Consider the following 26,333-nt stretch of genomic DNA (forward strand, 5'->3'; position numbering starts at 1 on the left):
AACCACAAAGATGGAAGAGTGACAAGCCCACAAAGATGAAAAAGAACCAGCACAAGGACCTGGCAACTCAAAAAGCCTTCTTTCCTCCAAATGACTGCATCACCTCTCCAGCAAGGGTTCTGAACTGGGCTGAGAGGGCTGAGATGACAGAAATAGAATTCAGAATATAGATAGGAATGATGATCATTGAGCTACAGGAGTACACTGAAAGCTAATCCAAGGAAGCTAAAAATCAGATAAAACAATGCAGGAGCTGATAGACAAAATAGTTAATATGGAAAATAATGTAACTGACCTGACAGAGCTGAAAAACACTTTACAGGAATTTCAGAATGCAATTGCAAGTATTAACAGCAGAATAGACCAAATTCGGGAAAGAATCTCAGAGCTTGAAGACTGGCCTTCTGAAATATGACAGTCAGACGAGAACAGAGAAAAAAGAATGAAAATGAATGAACAAAACCTCCGAGGAATATGGGATTATGTAAAGAGACCAAATCTACAACTCACTGGTGTCCTTAAAATAGATGGGGAGAATGGAACCAACTTAGAAAACATATTTCAGGATATCATCCATGAAGACTTCCCCAACCTAACTAGAAAGGCCAACATTCAAATTCAGGAAATGCAGAGAACCCCAGTAAAATACTTCACAAGAAGATCATCTCCAAGACACATATTCATCAGATTCTCCAAGGTCAAAATGAAAGAAAAAATGTTAAAGGCATTTAGAGAGAAGGATCAGGTCACCTACAAAGGGAAGCCCATGAGACTAAAAGTGGACATCTCAGCAGAAACAAGCAAGAAGAGCCTGGGGGCCAATATTCAACGTTCTTAAAGAAAAGAAATTCCAACAAATAATTTCATATCCAGCCAAACTAAGCTTCATAAGCGAAGGAGAAATAAGATTCTTTTCAGACAACCAACTGCTGAGGGAATTTGTTACCACCAGACCTGCCTTACAAGAGCTCCTGAAGGAAGCACTAAATATGGAAAGAAAAGACCAATACCAGCCACGACAAAAACACACAAGTACACAGACCAGTGACATTATAAAGCAACTACATAAACAAGTCTGCAAAATAACCAGCTAACATCATAACAGGATCAAATCCACACATATCAATACTAACTTTGAATATAAATGGACAAAATTTCCCAATTAAAAGGCATAGAGTGGCAAGCTGGATAAAGAACCAGGACCCATTCGTATGCTGTCTTCAGAGAGACCCATCTCACATGCAGTGACACAGATAGGCTCAAAATAAAGGGATGGAGAAAAATCTACCCAGCAAATGGAAAACAGAAAAATAGTGGGGGTTGCAATCCTGATTTCAAACCAACAAAGATTACAAAAGACAAAGAAGGGTATTACATAATGTTGAAGAGTTCAACAAGAAGACCTAACTCTCTTAAGTATATATGCACCCAACACATGAGCACCTAGATTCATAAAGCAAGTTCTTAGAGACCTTCAAAGAGACTTAAGACTTCTACACAATAATAGACGGAGACTTTAACACCACACTGACAGTATTAGACAGATCATCAAGATAGAAAATTAACAAAGATATTCAGGACCTAAGTCAGCACTAGATCAAATGGACCTGATAGACATTTACAGAACTCTCCACTCAAAAGCAACAGAACATACATTTGTCTCATTGCCACATGGCACATAGTCTAAAATTGACCACATAATTGGGACACAAAACACGCCTCAGCAAAATCACTGAAATCATACTCTCTCAGACCACAGCATAATCAAATTAGAAATCAAGACTAAGAAATTCACTCAAAACCATAAAATTACATGGAAATGGAATAACTTGCTCCTGAATAACTTCTGGGTAAATAATGAAATTAAGGCAGAAATCAACAAGTTCTTTGAAACTAATTAGAATAAAGATACAGCATACCAGAATCTCTGGAACACAGGTAAGGCGTTGTTAAGAGGGAAATTTATAGCACTAAATGCCCAAATCAAAAAGTTAGAAAGATCTCAATTTAACAGCCTAGCATCACAACCAAAAGAACCAGAGAACTAAGAGCAAACCAATTCCTAAACTAGCAGAAGACCATGAAATAACCAAAATCAGAATTGAACCAAAGGAGACACAAAAAACCATTCAAAAGATCAATGAATCCAGGATGATTTTTTTGAAAAAAATTAATAGACTGCTAGCTAGACTAACAAAGAAGAAAAAAGATTCTAATAAATACAATCAGAAATGAAAAAGGGGATATTCCCTTTGACCCCAAAGAAATACAAATAACCATCAGAGAATATTACGAACATCTTTATGCACATAAACTAAAAAATCTAGAAGAAATAAATAAATTCATAGACACAAACACTCTCCCAAGAGTGAACCAAGAAGAAATGGAATCCCCAAACAGACCAATAATAAACTGTGAACTTGAGTCAGTAACAGCCTACCAACCAAAAAAAAAAAAAAGCCCAGGACCAGACAGATTCACAGCCAAATTGTACCAAAAGCACAAAGAAATGAGGCCAGTGGTTGGGCACAGTGGCTTACACCTGTAATCCCAGCACTTTGGGAGGCTGAGACAGGCAGATCACGAGGTCAGGAGATGGAGACCAGCCTGGCCAACACGGTGAAACCCCATCTCTACTAAAAATACAAAATTTAGCCAGGCGTGGTGGCATATGCCTGTAGTCCCAGCTACTCAGGAGGCTGAGGCAGAAGGATCGCTTGAACACGAGGCGCAGGTTGCAGTGAGCCAAGATCGCACCATTCTACTCCATCCTAGGTGACAGAGTGAGACTCTGTCTCTAAATAAATAAATAAATAAACAAAAAGTAGGCTTTATCTTTGGGGTACAAGATACCATCCTGCACCAGCCAGAATGGCTATGATTAAAATGTCAAAAAATAACAGATGCTGGCAAAGGTTGCAGAGAAAAATGAATGCTTATATACTGTTGATGGTAGTGTAAATTCCACAACCATTGTGGAAAGCAAAGTGGCAATTTCACAAAGACGTAAAAACAGAACTACCATTTGACCCAGCAATCCCAATACTGCATATAAACCCACAGGAATATAAATTGTTCTACCATAAAGACACATGCTTGCATAGATTCATTGCAGCACTGTTCACAATAGCAAAGACATGGAATCAAGCTAAATGCCTATCAATGGTAGACTGGATAAAGAAAATGTGGTACATATATACCATGGAATACTATAAAAAAGAATGAGATCATGTCTTTTGCAGAAACATGGATGAAGCTGGAGACCATTATCCTTAGCAAACTAACACAGCAACAGAAAACCAAATACCACATGTTCTCACTTATAAGTGGGAGCTACATGATGGGAATGCATGGACACATAGAGGGGAACAAAACACACCGAAGCCTATCGGAGGATAGAGGGTAGGAGGATGGAGAGGATCAGGAAAAATAACTAATGGGTACTAGGCTTAATACCTAGGTGATGAAATAATCTATACAACAAACCTCCATGACACAAATTTACCTATATAACAAACCTGCACATGTACCCCTGAACTTAAAATAAAATTAAAAAAACAAATTAAAAAACCCGGCCAGGCATGGTGGCTTACACCTGTAATCCCAGCACTTTGGGAGGCCGAGGTGGGCGGATCACGAGGTCAGAAGATCAAGACCATCCTGGCTAACACGGTGAAACCCCGACTCTACTAAAAATACAAAAAAATAGCCAGGTGTGGTGGTGGGCACCTGCAGTCCCAGCTACTCGGGAGGCTGAAGCAGGAGAATGGTGTGAACCCGGAAGGCAGAGCTTGCAGTGAGCCAAGATCACGCCACTGCACTCCAGCCTGGGCGACAGAGCAAGACTCCATCTCAAAAAAAAAAAAAAAAAAAAAAGTGGTAAATATATACAATGAAACATTATTCAGTCTTTGAAAGGAATGAAATTCTGACCCATGCTAAAACATGGATGAGCCTTGAAGACATTATGCTGAGTGAAATAAGCTACTTACAAAAGGACGAATACTGTAATTACACTTACATGAGGTATCTAGAGTAGTCAAATTCATAGAGACAGAAAGTAGAATAGAATGGTGGGTGCCAGGGGATAGGAGAGGGGAGAATGGGGAGTTATTTTAATGATTACAATATTTCAGTTTTGTAACATGAAAAGAGTTTTGGAGATGGACAGAGTTCTGGTGATGGTTGTACAATGATGTGAATGTACTTAATGTCACTGAACCCTACACTCAGAAAATGGTTAAGATGGTCAATTTTGTGTTATGTGTATTTTATCACAATTAAAAATATAAAGTTTTTATAAAGTCAGCTGAACTTTTTAAATGCTGGTTGCAGCTAAACTTTTTTAAAGCCTATATTTCTACTCAAACACAAGTCCTAATGATGATACCAAATGGAACTTACTTGTATGCCAGAGCTCCAGCAAAGTGCTTCTGGATATACGTGTCCATCACAGGTCGAAAGTGAAAATACTTGATGTCTCGGAGCAGGTTGATGATGAACACCTGGGAGATATGGAGAGTAAGCCATCAGGGTACAGTGGAGGCCTCAGATCTATCCCCAGCAGGAAACAGAGTCTTCCTTCTCCAAATAATGGCAAATTGTCAGTGCTTTCCTCTAGCATTCCCCACGGGTAGTGAAAGTAAGATTTCCATTCTGTGTCTGTATTTCTGTCTTGTCTTTTCTCTAACACCCCAGCCTCCTGATTCAGACCCTGGCTCATCAGTCTCTTCCTGTATTTACTCTGAGCCTCTCCCCTCACAATAATGCTGGGTGGTACAATACATATCAGGGAAAGGCAAAACAATATGCGTGTAGATGGCATAAACAATAAGGTATCCCCAAAAACGTGGAAAAGAGAGGAAAAAAAGCTTGTCCTCGGAGCCAAATCAGCCTATGAAACACTGTATCCTTCAGAAATGGGGCTGGTGGACAGGCAAATTAGGAAGAAGAGCCGGAGGGGCAAACTCATTGCAACTCTCACCTCTGCTCCCCATCTATGAGAGTATCTGGCTCTTCTTGAACATATGGCTCTCTGTGGGACTGGATATATTATGCAAAATGCACTAAACATTGAAATCACTGTCCATTTTCATTAACCAACCTTCTGAGACTCTAGTTCTGAAACAATTGCATAGATTCTGGACCTGCACAGGTCTCTAGAGACCAGCATGGGTAAGTCTCTGCTTTTCATGATGGTTATATCCTACTTTGTAAGCGAAAAAATGGGCCATCTGATTTATTGTATTACTCTCTGGGTTTCTGACCTCATGGCGGTCACTATTTCACGGGCCAGGCATACTGCAATAGTGATGAGATGGAAGATCCAGAAACTATAAAGCCAAGGTCTGGACTTGATTGTGTTGGATTCTTCAAGTTTGATCTGCCTGGTTGGTTGCTTGGTCTTCCTTGGGTGACACTCTTTAGTCCCTTTTCTATTGGAAACATCTATATCTTGTGCTGATTCACTCTAATAAATTGCTTCCCTTAAATTTTCTGAAATATATGACAGGAATAATTAATAAAAGTAAAGAGTCGGGAAGGTGACTTACCAGAGACTGAAAAACCAACAGGCCGTACTTCTCTGTATTATCATCCAAAATCACAAAGAGTGTATCTAAGATGTCCTGCAGAAACTGAAACAACATAAAAAGCAGAGGGCTCAGGTCTCAGGACCTTACATGCACAAACTTCCATGAACCAATGAATTTAACTTCCAATAAAAAAGGGAAAGATCTCTTAGGATCTCAAAATACCACTTAAAAATCATCTAGTACCCTGACCCTCCACCCAGCTAAGTGATAACTAGGTGCACTTGAGGTGTTGGCTTATAGCCCAAAGGGCCCCAAGAAAGACTTAGAGAGGCTCTTCCTGTTGGGTGAGTGATACATTTCTAAGGAAAGGGCAATGACCTAAAAACCATAGAACACCTATGCAGAATAGCAATTTTGATATAAAAACAATCTAAGTGATACTGATACCAAATTTATTTTGAGAAAAAGAGCTTACTGGTATCCCCAAAAGTTCAGTAGTCTCTTGCTTTCCACTGTGACCTAACTATATAGAGTATATTTGGATAAGGGTGTGGCAAGTTAGGCTTTACCTACAGACACTATTTTTTGGTCTAAGAATTAGTATTACAGGAGAAGGGAGAATGCATTCAATGAGGGCTGTCAATGGGGGTAAAAAATGTGGCAGTATTTTTGTTGTTGTTTGAGCATGTGCCTATTTTTGAGATGCAAAAACAAAGGAAGAGAATAATAAATATTGATGGACACTTGCAGCCTTCAAAAATCAAGTCTATCCTTCTTCCAGTTTAAAAGATACAATGTTTACAATTCATTTCTGAAAAATATGAGGTATAGATAGGGGTAATAATGATGGGTCAAGACTGGCTATGGGTAATGGTCTTTGGGGCTGGGTCAGAGATACATCTAAGGTTCTTTATACTATTCTGTATACTTCTGCATATGCTTCCAATAAGAAGTAAAAAATATTTCAAAATGCTAGCACATTCTCTTTACATTCTCTTCTAGCTAGCTGGAGACAAATTATTGATGCTAAAACTAGATATGCCAGTAGGATGTTCTCTTCTCAGGAATATAAAAGCTCACCCTTGAAAAGGCAACAGACTTCTTAATACCTTGTTTACTGGTTGATGTTTTCAATATTCTTAGAAGGAAAATATGAGTATGATTTATCTTAAGTTTTAAAACTAGCATTAGATTGCTTTGAAGAGTTTAAAAATTTTTATGATAATCTGATCACATAATTAAAACAAAATTCATACATCAACTTCATGAAAGTACACAGTGGTACACAACTGTTCCTGACTTGGAAACACTGTATTGTGTACTATTGAGTTAATGGAGCTGTGAAAGCAAAGTTAGATGGTGCATTTGTGCTAATTCATTTGACAATTGTGATGGCAAAGCTAAGAATGTTCATTATGGACAGGATGCCTTCTCCAGATTTAATCTCTAGCCTACATTCCATTACTCTTGCTGATAACCAAAAATACTTCTATTTTCCTCAGTAGAATTCAGTCCACTGTGTAGGATTCACCTGATGGGCTTTCACCACCAGGAAGTGCCTGGGGTTTTTATTGAGCTAAGGGGAAACACTCTGCCCAGAAAAACCCTATGAAGGCAACTGGGGACTGGCAGTGTTGATGTCAGCCTGCTAAAGCCATTAGATAGGAAATGTCACAAAGGTACTTGGAGAAGGCAGTTAACGTAGGGGTAAGGAAGGAAGGTATTACGGACTCCAAGTGAGAGACTAGACAAAATCAGCAGGTACAAGTTAATGAGCAGTATTTAGAGTTCTTAACATCAGGAGAGTAGAGCCAGAAAGATATCAGGCTTAAATATAGTTTTTAAAAGTTAATAAACTGATATGCTATATACCTTTTTAAAAAAGGAGCTAACAAAAAAATCCCAAAGTATGATTCCTTGAGTATGACCCCCAAAGCAAAGGCAACAAAAACAAAAACTGATACAGAAAACAGACAACTCATGGATTGGGAGAAAATATTTCCAAACCATGTATCTCTAATAAGGAACTAATATCCAAAATGTATAAGGAACTCAAACAACTCACTAGCAAGAAAACAACCCAATCAAAAAGATGGGAAAAAGGACCTAAGTAGACATTTCTCAAAAGAAGATACACAAATGGCCAACAGATATATGAAAAAATGCTCATCATCACTAATCATCAGGGAAATGCAAATCGAAACCACAATGAGATGTCACCTCATCCCAGTTGGGAGAGCTATTACCAAAAGATAAAACATAACAAGTGTTGGTGAGGATGTGGAGAAAAAGGAATTCTTATGCACTGTTGCTGGGTATGTAAATTAATACAGCCATTATGGAAAACAGTATAGAGGTTTCTCAGAAAACTAAAAATAGTATTACCATATAAGCCAGCAATCCCACTACTGGGTATATGTCCAAAGAAACTGAAATCAGTAGCTGAAGATGTCTTAGACATCTTCAGAACATGGGAGAGGTCTGCACTTCCATGTTCACTGCGAAATTGTTAATAGCTAAGATATGGAAACAATCCAGGTGTTGATCAGCAGATGAATGGATTAAGAAAATGTGGTATATGTTAAAAAAGCCAGTAGCTTTTCTCTACACCAACAATGTTCAAGCTGAGAGCCAAATAAAGAATGCAATTGCGTTTACAGTAGCCATACACAAAAAATACCTAGGAATACATCTAACCAAAGTGGTGAAAGACCTCTACAAGCATAACTACAGAATACTGCTGAAAGAGGATGGGTGCGGTGGCTCAGGCCTGTAATCCCAGCACTTTGGGAGGCCAAGATGGGAGGATCACTTTAGGTCAGGAGTTCAAGACCAGCCTGACTAACATGGTGAAACCTTGTCTCTACTAAAAATACAAAAAAAATTAGCCAGGCGTGGTGGCACATGCCTGTAATCCCAGCTACTTGGGAGACTGAGGTAAGAGAATCACTTGAATCTGGGAGGCAGAGGTTGCAGTGAGCCGAGATCATGCCATTGTACTTCAGCCTGGACGACAGAGGGAGACTCCGTCTCAAATAAATAAATAAATAAATAAATAAATAAATAAATAAATAAAAAGAAAGAAAGAAAGATACTGCTGAAAGAAATAATAAATGACACAAACAAATGGAAAAACATTCTGTGCTCATGGGTTGGAAGAATCGATATTGTTAAAATGGCCATACTGCCCAAAGCAATCTATAGATTCAACACTATTCCTATCAAACTACCAATATAATTTTTCCCAGAATTAGAAGAAACTATTCCAAAATTAATACAGAACTGAAAAAGAGCCCAAATAGCCAAAGCAATCCTTGGCAAAAAGAACAAAGCTGCAGGCATCACATCACCCCATTTCAAACTATACTACAAGGCTACAGTACCAAAAATGCATCATACTGGTACAAAAACAAACACATAGACCAATAGAACACAACAGAGAGCCTCAAAATAAAATGGCCTACCTACAGCCATTTGATCTTTGACAAAATCAACAAAAATAACAATAGGGACAGGACTCCATACTCAATAAATGATGCTAGCAGCAAAGGAAATATCAGTGGAGTAAACAGACAACGCTCAGAGCATGAGAAAATATTTGCAAACCATGCATGCAACAAAGGATTAGTATCCAGAATCTACAAGGAGCTCACGCAAATCAGCAAAACACCACAAATAATCTCATCAAAAAGTGGACAAAGGACATGAATAGACATTTCTCAAAAGAAGATATACAAACAGCCAACAAACGTATGAAAAAATGTTCACCATCATTAATAATCAGGGAAATGCAAATTAAAACCACAATCAGATACCACCTCACTCCTGCAAGAATGGCCATAATTGAAAAGTCAAAAAACAACAGAAGTGGGTGTGGATGTGGTGAAAAGGGAACACTTTTATACTGCTGGTGGGAATGTAAATTAGTGCAACCACTATGGAAAACAGTATGGTGATTCCTTAAAGAACTAAAAGTAGATCTACCATTCAATCCAGCAATCCCACTACTAGGAATCTACCCAAAGGAAAAGAAGCCATTATATGAAAAAGATACACGCACATACATATTTATGGCAGCACAATTCGCATCTGCAAGGATATGGAACCAACCATTAGTAAGGTAGTGAGGGATAAAAGACAACATACTGGGTACAGTGTACACTGCTTGGGTGATAGGTGCACCAAAACCTCAGAATTCACAAATAAAGAACTCATCCATGTAACCAAAAACCACCTGTATCCCAGTAACTATTAAAATTAAAAAAAAAACATAAAAAAAGAGTGTAACAATTGGCAAAAAATGAATGGTGCTGAGATAGCTGGCTAGAAGCAGTTAAGGTAGAGGTAAGAACATTCTTCCTCAGGCAGTATATTTACATTGTGTGGAAATTAACAATTTCCTTCCCACTGACATGCTGCAGCTACTACATTATTCATGCTGAAGAATGAAACTGGACCCCTACTTTCACTATGAACAAAAATGAACTCAAGACGGATTCAAGATTTAAGTGTAAGATCTCAGACTATAAGAATCCTAGAAGAAAACCTAGGAAACACCATTCTGGACATTGGCCTTAGGAAATCATTTATCGCTAAGTCCTCAAAAGCAATGGCAACAAAAACAATTGACAAATGGGACTTTAATTAAACTAAAGAGTTTCTGCCTAGCAAAAGAAACTATCAACAGAGTAAACAGACAACCTACAGAATGGGAGAAAATATTTGCAAACTATGCATCTGACAAATGACTAATATCCAGAATATATAAGGAACTCAAACAACTCAACAAGCAAAAAACAATTCCATTAAAAAGTGAACAGAAGACATGAACAGACACTTCTCAAAAGAAGACATACAATAAAGTGGCCAATAAACATATAAAAATGCTGATTATCACTAATCATCAGAGAAATGCAAATCAAAACCACAATGAGATACTATCTCACAACAGTCAGAGTGACTATTAAAATGTCAAAAAGCCTGGGTGTGGTGGCTCACTTCTGTAATCCCAGCACTTTGGGAGGCTGAGGCAGGCGGATCACTTGAGGTCAGGAGGTGGGGACCAGCCTGGCCAACATGGCAAAACCCTGTCTCTACTAAAAACGTGAAAATTAGCCAGGCATGGTGGCACATGCCTGTAATCCCAGCTACTTAGGAGGCTGAGGTAGGAGAATCACTTGAACCCAGGAGGCGGAGGTCGCAGTGAGCCAAGATCACACCACTGCACTCCAGCCTGAGCAACAGGGCAAGACTCCATCTCAAAAAAAAAAAAAAAAAAAAAAAAAAAAAGTCAAAAAATAACAGATGCTGGTGAAGCTGCAGAGGAAAGGGAACTCTTTTTTTTTTTGAGACAGAGTCTCACTGTCGCCCAGGCTGGAGTGCAGTGGCGCGATCTCGGCTCACTGCAGGCTCCGCGCCCCCTGGGGTTCACGCCATTCTCCTGCCTCAGCCTCCCGAGTAGCTGGGACTACAGGCACCCGCCACCTCGCCCAGCTAATTTTTTGTACTTTTAGTAGAGACGGGGTTTCACTGTGTTAGCCAGGATGGTCTCGATCTCCTGACCTCATGATCCGCCCGCCTCGGCCTCCCAAAGTGCTGGGATTACAGGCGTGAGCCACCGCGCCGGAAAGGGAACTCTTATACCTTGTTGGTGGGGATGTAAATTAGTTTAGCTCCTGTGGGAAGCAGTTTGGAGATTTATTTAAAAAACTTAGAACTACCATTTGACCCAAATCTTATTACTGTGTATATATCCAAAAGAAAAAAAAAAGTCATTCTACCAAAAAGACCCATGCACTCAAATGTTCATCACAGTATTATTCACAATAACATAAGACATGGAATCAATCTAGGTGCCCATCAACAGTGAACTGGATAAAGAAAATGTGGTACATAGGTCGGGCGCGGTGGCTCATGCCTGTAATCCCAGCACTTTGGGAGGCCAAGGCAGGTGGATCACGAGGTCAAGGGATCGAGACCATCCTGGCCAACATGGTGAAGTCTCGTCTCTACTAAAAATACAAAAATTTGCTGGGCGTGGTGGCACGCACCTGTAGTCCTAGCTACTCCGGAGCCTGAGGCAGGAGAATCGCTTGAACCGGGGAGACAGAGGTTGCAGTGAGCCGAGATCACGCCACTGCACTCCAGCCTGGCGACAGAGTGAGACTGTGTCTCAAAAAAACAAAACAAAACAACAAAAAAAGACAATGTGGTACATGTACACCATGGAATAGCATGCAGATAAAAAAGAAGAAAATCATGTCTTTTGCAGCAACATGGATGCAGCTGGAGTTCATTATTCTACAGAAACTAGCAAGAACAGAAAAACCAAATACTGCATGTTGTCACTTGTAACTGGGAGCTAAACATTAGGTACTCGTGGACATAAGGTAACAACAGACACTGGGGACTACTAGAGTGAGTGGGGAGGGACGGGGACAAGGGTTGAAAAACTGTTGGGTACTATGCTCACTACCTCAGTGATCAGATCATTTGTAGCTCAAACCTCAGCATCATGTAATATATCTATGTAACAAACCTGCACATGTACCCACTAAATCTAAAATAAAAGCTGAAATTATAAAATAAAAAAAGAAAACATGGCATATAAACACAATGGAATGCTATTCAGCCTTAAAATGGGAGAGATCCTGCCGTTTGAGACAACATGGATACAACTGGAGGACATTAAGCTAAGTGAAATAAGTCAGGCACAGAAAGACCACACGATCACACTTATATGTGGAATACAAAAAATTGAACACATAGAAGTAGAACGTGCAATGAGGAATACCAGAGGCTGAGGGAAGGTTGTGGTCATTCTGCAATCATTCTACTTTGTAAACATATATTCTGCACTGTTAAAACATCATATTGTATCCCATACAGATAAACAATTATTATTTGTCAGTTAAAAATAAAATCAAAAATAAAAGTATTCCAAAAGAGGAAAAGGAAGCTAACAACAACAACAACAACAAAAATCTGATGAAACAGTCTCAGAGGGTTATTGGCAAAAATCATGACAAAGTAAGGTCTTCTGCCCAGATTCTTCCTCATTCAGTATGTTTAAATTATATGGAAGACATACCTTAACAATTTCCTCCCCACTGACATGCCGCAGCCGCCCTAGTACATCCATGATCCGGTCGGGGAAGGCCTTCCACTTCAGCAGAGCTAGGAGGTCCACTAGAAAGCAAGCCCAAAAGATGATTAACCCTTGAACCCTGGATATTCTTTTTTTTTTTTTTTTTTTTTTAGACGGAGTCTCACTCTGTTGCCCCCAGGCTGGAGTGTGGTTGTATGATCTCAGCTCACTGCAACCTCTGCCTTGCGAATTCAAGTGATTCTCCTGCCTCAGCCTCCTGAGTAGCTGGAATTACAGGCATGTGCCATCATGTCCGGGTAATTTTCATATTTTTAGTAGAGATGGTGTTTCACCATGTTGGCCAGGTTGGTCTTGAACTCCTGACCTCAAGTGATCTGTCCGCCTCGGCCTCCCAAACTGCTGGGATTACAGGCGTGAGCCACCGCACATGGCCAAACCCTGGCTATTCTAAGGTCAAGCAAGGCCCAGACTCTCCCAGTCAAGGACAGGTGGAATCTAGAGGAACAGAACTAGCTGCAAGCATCACCACAGACTGAGTCCAAGGCCAAAGACTCATCTGTGAACTCTGGATGTACTGTGGAGCTACTAAAACCATGGAAAACCTTGTAGGCTGCTATTGCTGAGTGATTCCTTCAACTTCAAATGAAAAGAAGCCCATTATTATGGCATCAAGAAGGAATAATTTCTCTCTCCCTTCACATGCACTAGTAATGTGGAGTGAACAATGGAGGAGGGTGGAGGGCACCACCCTGCAGGCATTATCACCTACCATTCTGGGTGAGTTTGGTGGAGGAGAGCTGAGTGGAGATGAAGAAAGACTCTTTGGTGCTGCGCTGGAAGATGAGGCTAGAAGGAATATTAGGGCAGCCATTGTAGTCCTCTTTGCAGCAGGGCAGGCCCAGGTACAGAGCATGGTTATTAAACGTGCTATTCTCATCACACTGTAGGCAAAAATGGAGAAAAAAATGTCCCCTGAGCCATGCAACATGCAAAAACCAGGTCCTAGGAATTTCTGGGCTGATATTTGCTCTCATCTTCCTAAGGCTGAACGTTGGGCCTCAGGTCCTCTTGGAAGAGTACTTTCTGTTCAGAAACTCCCTAGAACAGCTCATGTGCCTTTTAAACAGAATATGGTGGGGCATGTGGTTGCCACCTAATGTGCAAGTAACCTTGGGTGGCAGCTATGCTATGACAGTTGACAGTACCATGATCTCAAATATCAGGTCTAAGAATGTACTAAACAAGACCACAATGGCAATGAGGGGTTGGTAATGGATTTCCATCCAGTGAAGCAAGAAGTAGAAAACAAAGAACCTGTTGGCATTACCTGTGAGAGGAAGGCCACTGCACTTAGAAGACAGAAGCCTGCCCACAGATGTCCCACTGTCACCCACCAGTGCACTTCCCTGGGTCTTCTGGCTTGCCCAGTGAAAACCACCTAACTGAGAACCATGTGTGAGAGTGGCCTCAGGGCAGGTGAGGGGTGGAGATGAAAGGCAGCTAGGCTTCATACCTTGTACACATAAAGCTCGTGAATATCATCTGAGAGGGTGGTGCCATCGTCACGCATCAGGGGTGAGAATGCAAAGCCAAAGAGTTTCTTTTCCCCTTTGTCCTTTGCTGTAATCAGAGCCAAGTATTAGTTGTTTTTTGCCTTCCACTCTGCTTCCTCATGGAAATTCTCCTTGTGCTTATCACCTATGCTCTTTTGTTCCTCACCTCTTTCATTAACTAGGTGGCAACCTGACTGCAGGAATGATGAGAAATGTACTGAAATGAGTTTCCATTCATACTCAAGGCATATAGGCTACCTAGACCCAAAAAGAAACTAAATTGCTGGTCTTGATGAACTAGGGTCTCTTTAATAAGCAGTTTAATAATGGTACAAAGGAATACTCAAAGCAGAATGACAATGGATAATAATTTCAGACACTAGGTTAGACACCAGGAAGGGCCAACACAAGACTTCGTGGTTTTGAATCACTGCTTTTACAGTCACAAGAACAGCCTCTGGTGACATCCCATCTCTGAGTATCTGTTTATTCTTAACTCTTCATTTTCTTGTCCAAATAATAAGAATCCACTTAATTCTGTTCCAGAGAGGTGAGAGTTATATTTATATTCTCAAGGGAATGTGGGGAGGAAGTCTAACTCACTGGAACAATGTCTGAACTCAAAGCGCAGATGGGAGCCCCGGAACCGGTCAATGGGGATAGGCAATTTGATAATTTCTCCCCAGCGAGGACTATTACTGTGGTAGAGGACAAAGGAGTGGTAGGAACTCCTATTTGGCTCTCCTGAACCCAAGCTGATGCAATCCTGGAAGAAAGAAACAAAATAAGATGTCATCTTCCTAGTAGGAATGTCTGGATTTCTGTGTCACTAGGACACTTTTCTTCCTCTTGTCTAAAGGTCTCATTTTTGCTCTAAGAAAAATCTATAAGATAAGAAAATGCATTTGATTTAAATTCAATACTTTTGGAAGCAGTTACATAGATGGTATATGAAATCAGTAGTCACAATGCTCCTTGTTTTCTTTGGGGTGAAAGTAACCACACGTACTCCTCAAAAACAGAGAGAAGCGGGGTGGTGCATCTAAATCACCAAGGTAGGCTCTTCATCCTCACTAAGAAGAGAAACAACAAGCTGCATGAGAAAAGTCAACTCTATGTAACATTTTACCAGATCAGAAAAAAAATTAAATTACAAAGTGGAGAGAGCCTGTTTTCTAATTGTCCTCAGTCCTACATTGGACTGGCATTTTAGGTCACCCCTGGCTGACTTTCTTTAGATGTAAACAAGTTAGGCCAGATTTAACTTAACCCATCTCCCAAATATTGCCATGAAGATGCAGTCTCAATACTGCCCATGCCCTTGTCTGGACAACAGGAAGCTTTGGGACACATAATCCAGAGTAGGTCCCTGTCCACACAGGGGTGATGTGATCAGCTGACCATTCTCCTGCCACTGGCATGCTCCATGCAAACAGTGAACAGGCTTAGGTTCTTGAGTTAAGTTTTTAAAATGACACACAAATCGTTGTTCCTACTACTATTTCAACATTCTCCTCTATTTCTGTCTTGATTTGGGAAATGATTTTGACTAATTTTACCCTTTTCCTCTGTCAAATAGGAATGATCATTCCTGTTCTATCTCACAGGGCTGCTGCCAACACACAGAAGCAAGGTTTGTACAACACCGATTTGTCTTCTACAAAGCGGGCTGCAAATGATGCCTTGTTATTCACTGCAGACTTTACCATGACTAGACTGAAGAAAAAACTCACATGCAACAGAAAAACAGCACTCCAAGTCTTCACTTTCAGTGAAGAATAACAGAGGACATTTGTACTACATTGGCTTTAATCTTCCACGGCCCGAGTCTGCTGTTCTTTGTCCCATAACTTGGTATCAGGAAGTGATTGTCTAAGTTCCACCCTTGACCAAAGTGTAAATATAACTTTCTGTATTAGCTCAAGGAATAAAAACGCAGAATGAGACCTAATAACAGTTACCAAAAGTAGGCAGCTCTATGCTAGGTGGAATGGCAGGAGAGGCAACATGTAGGACAGAACTAGAGGGAATAGGCCTAAAATGGAGCAAGAGGGATTCAGGTCAGACACTAGGATAAATTTCCGCAATGGCTGTACAATACTGGAAGTCATTATCAAAGCACACTTTAGGGTTTTCTTTAAGAAAGAAAAAGGCAGAGAAAAAGGCTGATGGGGTGATTTTAATCCTACTTGAAGAGAATGGGCCTCTGGATAAAGTCCACAGAGAATTATTATAGGATTATCCTCCAAACCAAATGACTGACTGGCAAGCCTTACCTTCAAGATTTCTCCATCTGCATAAAGCACATACATGGTCACTTCAATATTCTTTTGTACACTCTTTCCTCCTCTCTCGAAATCCCCCTTCTCCAGGGTTAGGTACAGGTCATTGCGGATATCACCTGCGGGGAAAGAAATGCCATGTCCTTATGACTCCAGAAGCCATACTGTCCCATTTTCACGGAGAACTAGCTAGCATTTGGATCTTCTGGGGCTTGGGTGGGTGCTCAGGGCATTCCAAGCTTGGTTAATAATGATGGACATTCTACCAGTATCAGTGCAGCAGCACTCAGGTTGGTTAGTCATGTGTTCTCTAAGTCCAAATTCTAAAGATGTTCACCACACCTTGTCAAGGGTGGAGAATCTTTCAGATTGTAGATGCTCAGACTGCTCAGTCTTTCTCCCCTCCAGAAGAATGGCTGTAATCTAAGCCTCCCAAAGAGGGAAGATTCTAGAATCAACAGGAATAACATTTTAACATGCCTATGTCTTAACTACTAATCCCTCTTCTTTTCCCTCAAGAAGGGTTTCTCTTTTACAGATTTATACCTTTTATATGCTTTCTTTTTGCAATCCCCATCCCTTCTGAGTCTGACTTGAGGATATATTACTTTTCCTTCCTCCTGGAGGCTTTGTTCAAATCCCATTCCCTGCTGGAGTGACAGGTAGAGGTCACTGGACTACCTGTCGCTTTTTCTTCTTTTTGTTTGCAAGTGCACTGGGAGATCACTTTCCAGAAGCATAGGTAGTAAGGCAATGAGGCAACAACCTGTTGTGCTTTTTTGCTTCCCTGTGCTCTGACTCCAGCCCAATTTGCCTAACTCTGTTGTTCAAGACTGGGGAAGAGAAGCTCAAACTTCAAGTCTAAAATGACCCACGTTACATCTTTCTTTTTAGGGTGATAAGTTGAAGGGAGACAGCATTGCCTGTTCATGTATAAGAGTGTATTTAGGCTGCTCTAAGTTCCTAAACTTTTAACATGACCAGTTTTATTCACATGAACTAAAGAAGGGCTTTTGACTTAAAAAAAAATAGTAAAAGCTATGGGGGCAACAAACTTCAAAGGGAGAAAATGGCAAAGGAAAATGGGTAAGACCAAAGTGAAGATGTGTTAGCAGCCTGAAGAAACCAAATGAGAGGTAATGAAACAACTGGCAAAACATGCCAGTTCAGAAACCAGGTAATTTTTTCTACTTCAGTTCTTAGAAAAACTGGTACATTTAAATATGTTACCACCTGGAATCATAATGATAGAAGCAGGGTTTGTTTTTGGTTAGCAAGTGGGCTTTCCGGTTTGGTCAGAGATAAATGACAATGCTCTCTTTTTTGCACTGACTACCTCTCTAATAATGGAAGCATCTGAGTTTCTCTCAGGCATGAAACAGGAATAGACCAGGACTGGCACATATTTGAGGATTTCAGGGTCTTCATGACTAGTCCTTCCATTATTCAGGTCATTTCCCTATCCCAGGTATGCAATCTTGCAATCATGGTTATTTGGTTGCATAATGAAGGTTCTCAAAGTACTGTGGCTGTGGCTAAAGTGGGGAAGAAAAGTTCATGACAAGCAATTAACTATTCCTCAAGAGCCCTAAGAACTTTGCCTAATGTGTGAAAGCCATCTTCTTTCCTAAACAAGCAACCTTGAGGTTACCATGAAGGAAGAAGAAAACCACACCAAAATGCCACTGTTGCATATGTAGGATATCCTGGAGGACCACATCTGCACAGACCCTTGGATTGGGAAGTGCCTCCTCTGCTCTGAATTCTGATGAGACTGGAATCTTAATCTGCTTCCTTTGGACATTGCTGCTTGGGCCCTCCTGGTACACTATTTAGAGCACTCAGGTGTACAGGGTAGGTTTGGGTGGGAAAGACAGGTAGAATGAGAAAGGAAGCTCAAATTCATCAGTCTGCTACTGTCAGGACAAAGGCTGAATAAAGTCAGTCCTGAAAGTAAAATCCAAACTTAACAGAACTTTACTATGGCTTATTGCTATTTTTCTTCATTTTGACTTTCTCCTTTAAAGTCAGGTTATTGCTATTATAGTGGGATAAATCATAGTTATACCTGGAATTTTTAACAATTGAAAGAGGCTTCTTATAAAAGTCTTTTAATTGCACATTAGTTTTCCTATGGAATTTAAGTAATACTTAAATTTGTAGACTGATTTAGCACAAAGTGAATAGTCTAGATTTTGAAATTATTTATTCTAAAATTTTAATTTTTATCCTTTTCTGAGTCAAATAGTCCAGAAAATTTTAATGCTTAATCTAAAGAATAGGTGCTTCATTTAAATATTACCCTGGTTTGAACTCTCTGGAAGTTATTCTGAAAATAATCTATGAGGTTTTTAAAAGCAGTTATCTGTTGGCTACCAGAAATATTATTCTAGGTTGCACAAACATTTTTAGTTTCTGTGGCTCTATACACAGGTTAAGCAATAAACGTCCTTCAAATGAAACATTTTCAAACTTTTCCTAGTTATATATACTAATATAAAACTAGCGGCTGAGCATGGTGGCTCATACCTGTAATTCCTGCTATGGATTATAAGGAGGCTGAAGTGGGCACATTGTTTGAGGCTAAGAGTTCCAGTCTAGCCTGGGCAACATAGTGAGGCTCTTCAAAAAAAAATTTTTTTTTAATTAGCTAAATATGGTAGTGTACACCTGTAGTCCTAGCTACTCAGGAGGCTGAGGAGGGAGGATCGCTTGAGCCCAGGAGTTTGAGGCTGCAGTGAGGTATGATCATGCCAGTGTACTTCAGCCTGGGTGACAGAGTGAGACATTGTCTCTTAAAAATAAATAAATAAATAAAATTAGTGTCTTGGAGATTGTTAATGACAGAATTTGATCTGTGTTGACTATACAGAGATATGCTTACAGTTTCTGGGCAGAGCATTTTAAGGTAAAATGCCAGTTTCAAAAGGGAAGGATTAAGCTACATATTCCTGTAGTTTTCATTTTTTTAAAAAACAGAATGCCTTTGGTGATCGTCTAGCTGAGAAAATTTATCAATACAAGTAATTGTACCCTCTGAGTTACAGACTGAAGCAGTTTATTTTCATCAGGTCTTTAGCTGCTCTTTATTTGGAGAACAGACCTGCCTAAACTAGAACTATTCTCAGTCAGGTTAGGTATTAGGCTATTGGGCTTATGGGTTGCAATTATGCAATTATGGTTTCAATTTCAAGAGTGGCAATTTGTGAAAATGAATGTTGCTGGGAGGGAGAGGCTTCTTGTCAAAATCTCTCTGGGGGATCATTTCAATCAAGCTCTCCACTAATTCTCTTGGAACTAGGAGAAAGCATAAGCAGAAGCAAATGTGAAAAGCTCCAGGGATCTAATGACCCAGGCCTGCCGGCCTGCCTTATAGATAGCCTTCCATGGTTCCCCCACTCTTCAGCTGTCCCTATTGAATGTTACATGTTCACAAAAACTACAAGTGGGATCATGCCTCTGGGTTAAGGCTGTGCTTCCAAGAGGCTCCTGTAAACTTTGGCACCAACTGCTGGGAAATATTACCAGGAGAGAGAGGCATGAGGGCAGGCACACTACAATGAAGATGAGAAAGAGAAAGCTGGAGCAGTGGTTTTGGAGGTTAGTTTGCATACCAGTGCCTGGATGACTGTATTTGAACCACCTAGGGAACTTGTTGAAAACAGATTTCTAGCACTCACACCTTGAAATTCCAGTGGGTCTTGTGTACATATATTTTTTAAAAAATCACCAAGTGATTCTGATGTTCTTCATTATTTAACACTAGGAAACCAGAACATGGAGGTCTGCTGGGAGGACATTGATGGAGTTTGGGTAGGAGTGGGGGACTGGGCAGCTCTTAGGCAGCATGGAGATGTGCTGAGAGGGTGAGTCTTTTCCACAAGAAGTAGGAGTAGGTATGTCTGAGGGTAGCCCCGATGACGGGTCTCTCCTTTAGGAAGGACCTTGGGCAGCCCTGACTCCCTTTGTTAAGTACCCTCTGTTTCCTAAGGTTGGCAGGGCATCTTACAGCATCAGTAATGCCTTACATTGAGTGCTTAGTGCCTGGGTGACATCCAACAGATTTTCTTGAATGAAGTGGAACGATTTGAGCTTTTTTTTATAAGAGGGTCTCGGAATAAAATATCTGTCCCTTTCACAGTCTCACAGGATCTGTTGGTACAGCTGCACTCAGAAAACTGGGCACTTTATAGGAGTTGACAACCCTTTTCTGTAAAAGACTAAATAGTAAATATTTTAGGTTTTGTCGGCCACATATGTCTCTGGCAGATGTTGTTTGTTTTTACAACACTTTTAAAATGTAAAAGAAAAACATTCTTAGCTGGCAAGAAGTACAAAAATAGGCTGTTGGCTGGATTTGGCCCATAGGCTATAGTTTACTGATACTTGGCTGGGAACGTTTATGTGTGAAGAACAGCTGCACTACACTGCAACTGCACATCAAAAATACAGATTCCTGTGCACCTAGACAAACAGCTACTGGGACAAAGCAAGGTAATGAACCTGGGGCTATGTTATTATGACAGGGATTGGCCTGGAATACTCTGAGGTGCTTATGCAGTGAGCAATCTTAAAAGTAAACAGTGCTGTTCAGCCACCAGAAATCTTAAGGGGATAGATAGGGAGCACTGTGACAGACCAGTGACAGGTCTGACTCTCTGAAGACCTGCATCCTAGTGACTCTGGAGAAACAGTTCATGATGTGTTTGCAGATTTCTTCTGAGAGTAGTCTCAGAGGTCTCCCAACCTCTGAAGTCCAGCTCAGGCACCAGAACATTTGTTAGCAAGAGAATCTCTTGCCAGATACTCCAGTACTACTTGGAATTTGGGGTCAAATGTTTCATTAGTGCTAGCCCATGTGGAATTCCATCCCAGCAGAAATAATCTGGGAAGGCCCAAACAAGTTTGGCCAGTCAAAATCTGATATGAGTTCTTTATTATATTCACATTCCTTTTGTATAAATTACTCACACTTCATATTAGGAGGCTCTGGGTTCAAGTATTTTATATATATATATATATATATATATATTTTTTTTTTTTTTTTGAGATGGAGTCTTGCTCTGTTGCTGAGGCTGGAGTACAGTGGCACAATTTCGGCTCACTGCAACCTCCACCTACCGGGTTCAAGCAATTCTCCAGCCTCAGCTTCCTGAGTAGCTGGGATTAAACACTCCCGCCACCATGCTGAGCTAATTTTTGTATTTTTAGTAGAGATGGGGTTTCACCATGTTGGCCAGGCTGGTCTGGAACTCCTGACCTCAGGTGATCTGCCTGCCTCGGCCTCCCAAAGTGCTGGGATTACACACGTGAGCCACTGCGCCCTGCCCAATAATATTTAATACTATATTATTTATACCTTGTCTACTTCTAGACAGGATTAGGAGGGGTTTCTACAGATGTGCTTTCCCTTCCTTAAGATCATGTAAGATGAGAACTGACTTTCTTTCAGTACAATTGGGATGATGCCAAGCCTATCTGTTGGAAGAATAGAAGGATGTCTCCTAACAGCATACATGGAAATGCAGAGATGTTAGCTACCATTCAACTTGGATGGTTTTAGGTATGTAACCAATGGAGTAGTTCTTATTTACTTGAGGAAGAGACCAAAAGAAAAAAAAGAGGCTCTTGAGAGGACTACTTTAGAGTACCCAGGAAAGAAGGATTCTTTCTTCTTCTTACCATGTCTTTGGTGTCACCCTTCTGGTTTCCATTGTAACAAAGTCAGTGATGCTCTTTGCTCTAACAGGATGAGAGGTATGGGCATAGTGTGACATCACTATAGATAATTTTTCCTTTCTTGAGTCAGGGATGTGATGATCTTCCAACCTCTTTTGAGACTAGATGTGATTATTCTTAAACCATCCCTTAGATACACTGCCATAGCCTCATTTGACACTCAGATTGACCAGCGCTATGAACCCGCTTGTGGTAAATAATGTCATTGCTCCCCTTAAGGAAAGCTTTCTTCCAAAAACCATCTCTCTGTTGGTTTGCCTTTTCATGTGAAGTATGTCCCAACAAAGCCAAAAAGAGAAGCTTTCCGCCTTTCTGAATCTTTGTGGCTTGGAGTAAGCATGATTTCTTTTCTTTTCAATGAATGCAACTAATCAGTCTCATACAAAAATTGTTTCCTGTATCTATACACCTTAAGCTTGTTAAGATTCTCTAGACATTCCAATATGTCCCCAGTTTCTTCAGATCTTAGTGAATACTCAAAAGTAATACACAGTGTTATAGGATGGGCTGGTAGCTTTTCTTTTTATGTCTTGTCAGTTACCCAAGAAGGTAAGGCTGATGAGGATTATTAATGTGTACACGACACCCCACCCCAGTATTGCAACATTCCATGAAACAAATTAAGATGAGAACAAAGCAGGCAATAAGCAGACAGAGCACACAAAAGACAGAACTTACACCCAACTATCTTCATTTCTGCATCAGAAAGAAAGGGGCGAAAATGAAGGGACAGCACAGAGAAAAACAAGAACAATTAAGACAAACAGGAAAAGAAAGAAACATCACTTGAAGGTCAGTGATGAAACATGTACATTTTTGTGAGGAGTCAAAGAAAAGGACAGAGTGTGTTTCTGAGCACAAGGGGAAGAGTCAGAGGGTCCTCTAAAACGATGTTATGCCTATATAGCTGCCTTCTAACAGATATGTCCAAAGGGGAGCAGTAATTGAGTAAAGGGAATCAAGAAGGGAAAAACATCCATAAGCAGAGTACTCTCTAGGACATGGTTCTCAAAGGGGGTCCCAGACCAGCAGCATCACCATCACTTGAGAGCTTGTGAGAGATGCAAATTGCCAGGTCCCACCACAATCTTACTAAGTTAGAAACTCTTGGGGTGGGCCCAGAAATCTGTGTTTTATGGGCCTTGCAGGTGATTCTGAAGCACACTAAGGTTCGGGAACCACTGCTTTAGGAAAAAAACTTAGTCATCTGTTAGAACAACATAATAAATCATAGATGGACTTCTCATGACAAGACAGAAAACCATTTAATATGTAATTTGGCTCATATCACCTACAATCAATGATAACCTTAGGAATTCACAGCTTAGAAAATAGGTTAAAACATTGTACTTCCCAAAGAACCATGACAAAGCCTTTTATTTCCACTGACTACAGGGTACAGACTTTCCAGGAAAGCAAAGAAAGAGAGCCATAGCAAGTGGTGGCACATCTCTGCTGGCTTAGACATGGTCTGAAGAAGGGTACGGTCCCTTCTTGAGCAAGAGGTTTTTTGTTTTGGTTTGGTTTTGGTTTTGAGACAGATTCTGCTCTGTCGCACAGGCTGGAGTGCAGTGGTACAATCTTGGCTCACTGCAACTTTTACCGCCCGAGTTTAAGCAATTCTCATGCCTCAGCCTCCTGAATATCTGAGACTACAGGTGCACACCACCATGCCTGGATAATTTTTGCATTTTTTTTAGAGATGGGGTCTCACCATATTGGCCAGGCTGGTCTTGAACGTCTGGCCTCAGGTGATCCACCTGCCTCGGCCTCCCAAAGTGCTAGGATTATATGCGTGAGCCACTGCACCTGACCGAGTAAGAGGTTTTATTTTATTTTAATTTTTTGTTTGAGATGGGGTCTCGCTCTGTCACCCAGGACTGGAGTGCAGTGGCGCCATCTTGGCTCACTGCAACCTCCGCCTCCCAGGTTCAAGCGATTCTCCTGCCTCAGACTCCTGAGTAGCAAGGATTACAGGCGCCCACCACGACCCCCGGCTAATTTTAGTATTTTTAGTAGAGATGGGGTTTCACCATGTTGGCCAGGTTGGTCTTGAATTCCTGACCTCAAGTGATCTGCCTGACTTGGCCTACGAAAGCGCTGGGATTACAGGCGTGAGCCACTGTGCCTGGCTTGAGCTAGAGGTTTTAAATCATTCCTTTCAGGTTATACTCTTTTGGCTGATGGTTTTCTTTAAAGTTTTATTATAGCTAATTCTGACATAGGAGTTACAGAAAACAATGTTAACATCAATTTGTTTACCTGGAACACCTGGCCTGTTTGTCTTGCCTGCCCATCTTCTTAAAAAAATCAAGAAAAGGACTAAAAGTATGCCATAGAGTTATTATTAGCTTTTGTACTAATAAAATGAGTTTAGAAGGAAAGAAAAAGTATCCACTGAAATATGGTCGTCAACTAACAAAAGGTTATATGCTCAGTTTTTAAAAACAACGGCTAAATTTCTCATATCTATTTGTTCTTCTATAATCTAAGATGGCATTTCCTGGTTTGGCTCCCAAAACACCAGCAGTATCACTGTTACCTCCTGCTCATTATCACGGGTCACGAGCAGAGCTGAATGGCTGTGTAGTCATGGCCTCAGTTATGGCAGAGCAGAGTATCTCATGCTCACATCATCCCTGTGATATGTATGTACACTCTCATGGAAAGCAATGGTAGAATGTCAAAAAGATCTTTTTAGAAATCATATGTTAGCTACTGGTGTGGCTAGAGCCTGTCTGAACTCTCCCTTACGGCTCTGCCAGTATGCTTTGACAAGGACCTATCTGGGCCATCCTGACCAAAAAAAAAAAGACCTTTCCAAATGAGTGTTTGATAGTTTCTGCCAAATGCTGGATAGTTTTAAAATAAGGATCACAGTTTATGAATACTTCTAATTTTTCCATTTACTTTAATTTCTCAGACTTATCATGCTGTCATGGTCACAGTTACTGACATGATTTCCTTCCTTCTTATTTCTCCACATGTTCATGGGTCAAGAAGATGAAGTTGCAGTTTCTTGTAACTTGGTCACACCAGCACTGTGAGAGCTGAGGGGACTGCTACAACTCAAGTAAAACACTCTCACAGATGATAGGTGGACTAGCTGCAGGTAGAGATGTGGCCAGGGTTTGAAAAAGACTCTTAAGGACTTCTTAACACAGTCACTGTTTCCCAAGACAGACTGACCACAATATAAAACACTCTTGCATACTTTTCCTGTTGATCCAATAGGACCTGCAGGTACAGTCCTATCACTTTGCCCAGGGACTGCAAACCTACTCTTGACAGTATATTAGGGCATATTAAGGGGGAAATGCAAGTTGCTAACAGCCCACAACCCTGTAAGTGGCCATCTGTGCAAAAGCTCTTTTCTCAGGAAGAGAACGGGTGGAAGAGGGGGCAGATTATGCAAAAGGGCTGCTCTGAATCAGTCCTTACTTTCGGCTATAGCACTCAGTACTTCAAAGGCAGGCTCACAGCCCCACCCTGGGCCTGCCAGGACTGCCCAGTATCTCTGCCTTGTGGGGAAAATCATATGATGATCCCTTAGCTGCCTGGAAGAGGGAAAACCCCCTTAACCTCAGCTTGCCTCACTAATGCTTGAAATTACATATTTCCAGTCATGTCTAGCTGTGTGCCAATGATATGAAGAGATGCAGAGTATCCTAAAAAAGATTTCTTTCCACAGATGAGGTTTTGACAATGTAACTTAAAATCAAATTTTGCTTAAATACATTTTTGACTGAAGCTTGTTCCTTTCTAGTCTCTGATCACTTGGTTTTAATCGCAGGAGTATGTGAAGACTATCAGGAAGGTAGTATCCAAATCTTAGAAAAGTTCTCAAGAGAAAGGAAGGACTTTAAGTATATCCCTTGGAATATACTCCACCACATAAGCCTAGATATCTAATTTTTAAAAGATCACCAGGTCAATTTTGGTAACTATTTATTCTTTTTTCAATTTTGGTAACTTTTTTTTTTTCATAGTCAAGAAGCCTGACTCTGCTTGGGCTCTTTCCCTAATTATCAGCCCAGAAAGAGCTACAAAAGGTGTCACGACAGGATGGTAGAAGTGTCCTGTGGCAGTCATTACCCCTACAACAGCTTTCATAAGC

General features: G+C 40.6%; 1 protein-coding gene across 4 annotated transcripts in view; it reads right to left on the reverse strand.

Annotated features, from left to right (window-relative positions):
• The window catches only part of DOCK3 (dedicator of cytokinesis 3), a 649,329-nt gene that overhangs the window by 139,473 nt on the left and 483,523 nt on the right, over nt 1-26,333 (reverse strand). For all 4 annotated transcript variants that reach the window (XM_032161429.2, XM_032161424.2, XM_058442283.1 and 1 more), the window contains exons 15-21: nt 16,472-16,596; nt 14,799-14,961; nt 14,156-14,262; nt 13,412-13,583; nt 12,625-12,722; nt 5,553-5,636; nt 4,405-4,505 (exon numbers count right to left, since the gene is read on the reverse strand). In XM_032161429.2, the coding sequence (XP_032017320.1) occupies nt 4,405-4,505; nt 5,553-5,636; nt 12,625-12,722; nt 13,412-13,583; nt 14,156-14,262; nt 14,799-14,961; nt 16,472-16,596 (850 nt within the window). The remainder of the gene's footprint in view (nt 1-4,404; nt 4,506-5,552; nt 5,637-12,624; nt 12,723-13,411; nt 13,584-14,155; nt 14,263-14,798; nt 14,962-16,471; nt 16,597-26,333) is intronic.

Source organism: Hylobates moloch, unplaced genomic scaffold, assembly GCF_009828535.3.
Source record: "Hylobates moloch isolate HMO894 unplaced genomic scaffold, HMol_V3 SCAFFOLD_8, whole genome shotgun sequence".
In the NCBI taxonomy this organism is placed as follows: Eukaryota; Metazoa; Chordata; class Mammalia; order Primates; family Hylobatidae; genus Hylobates; species Hylobates moloch.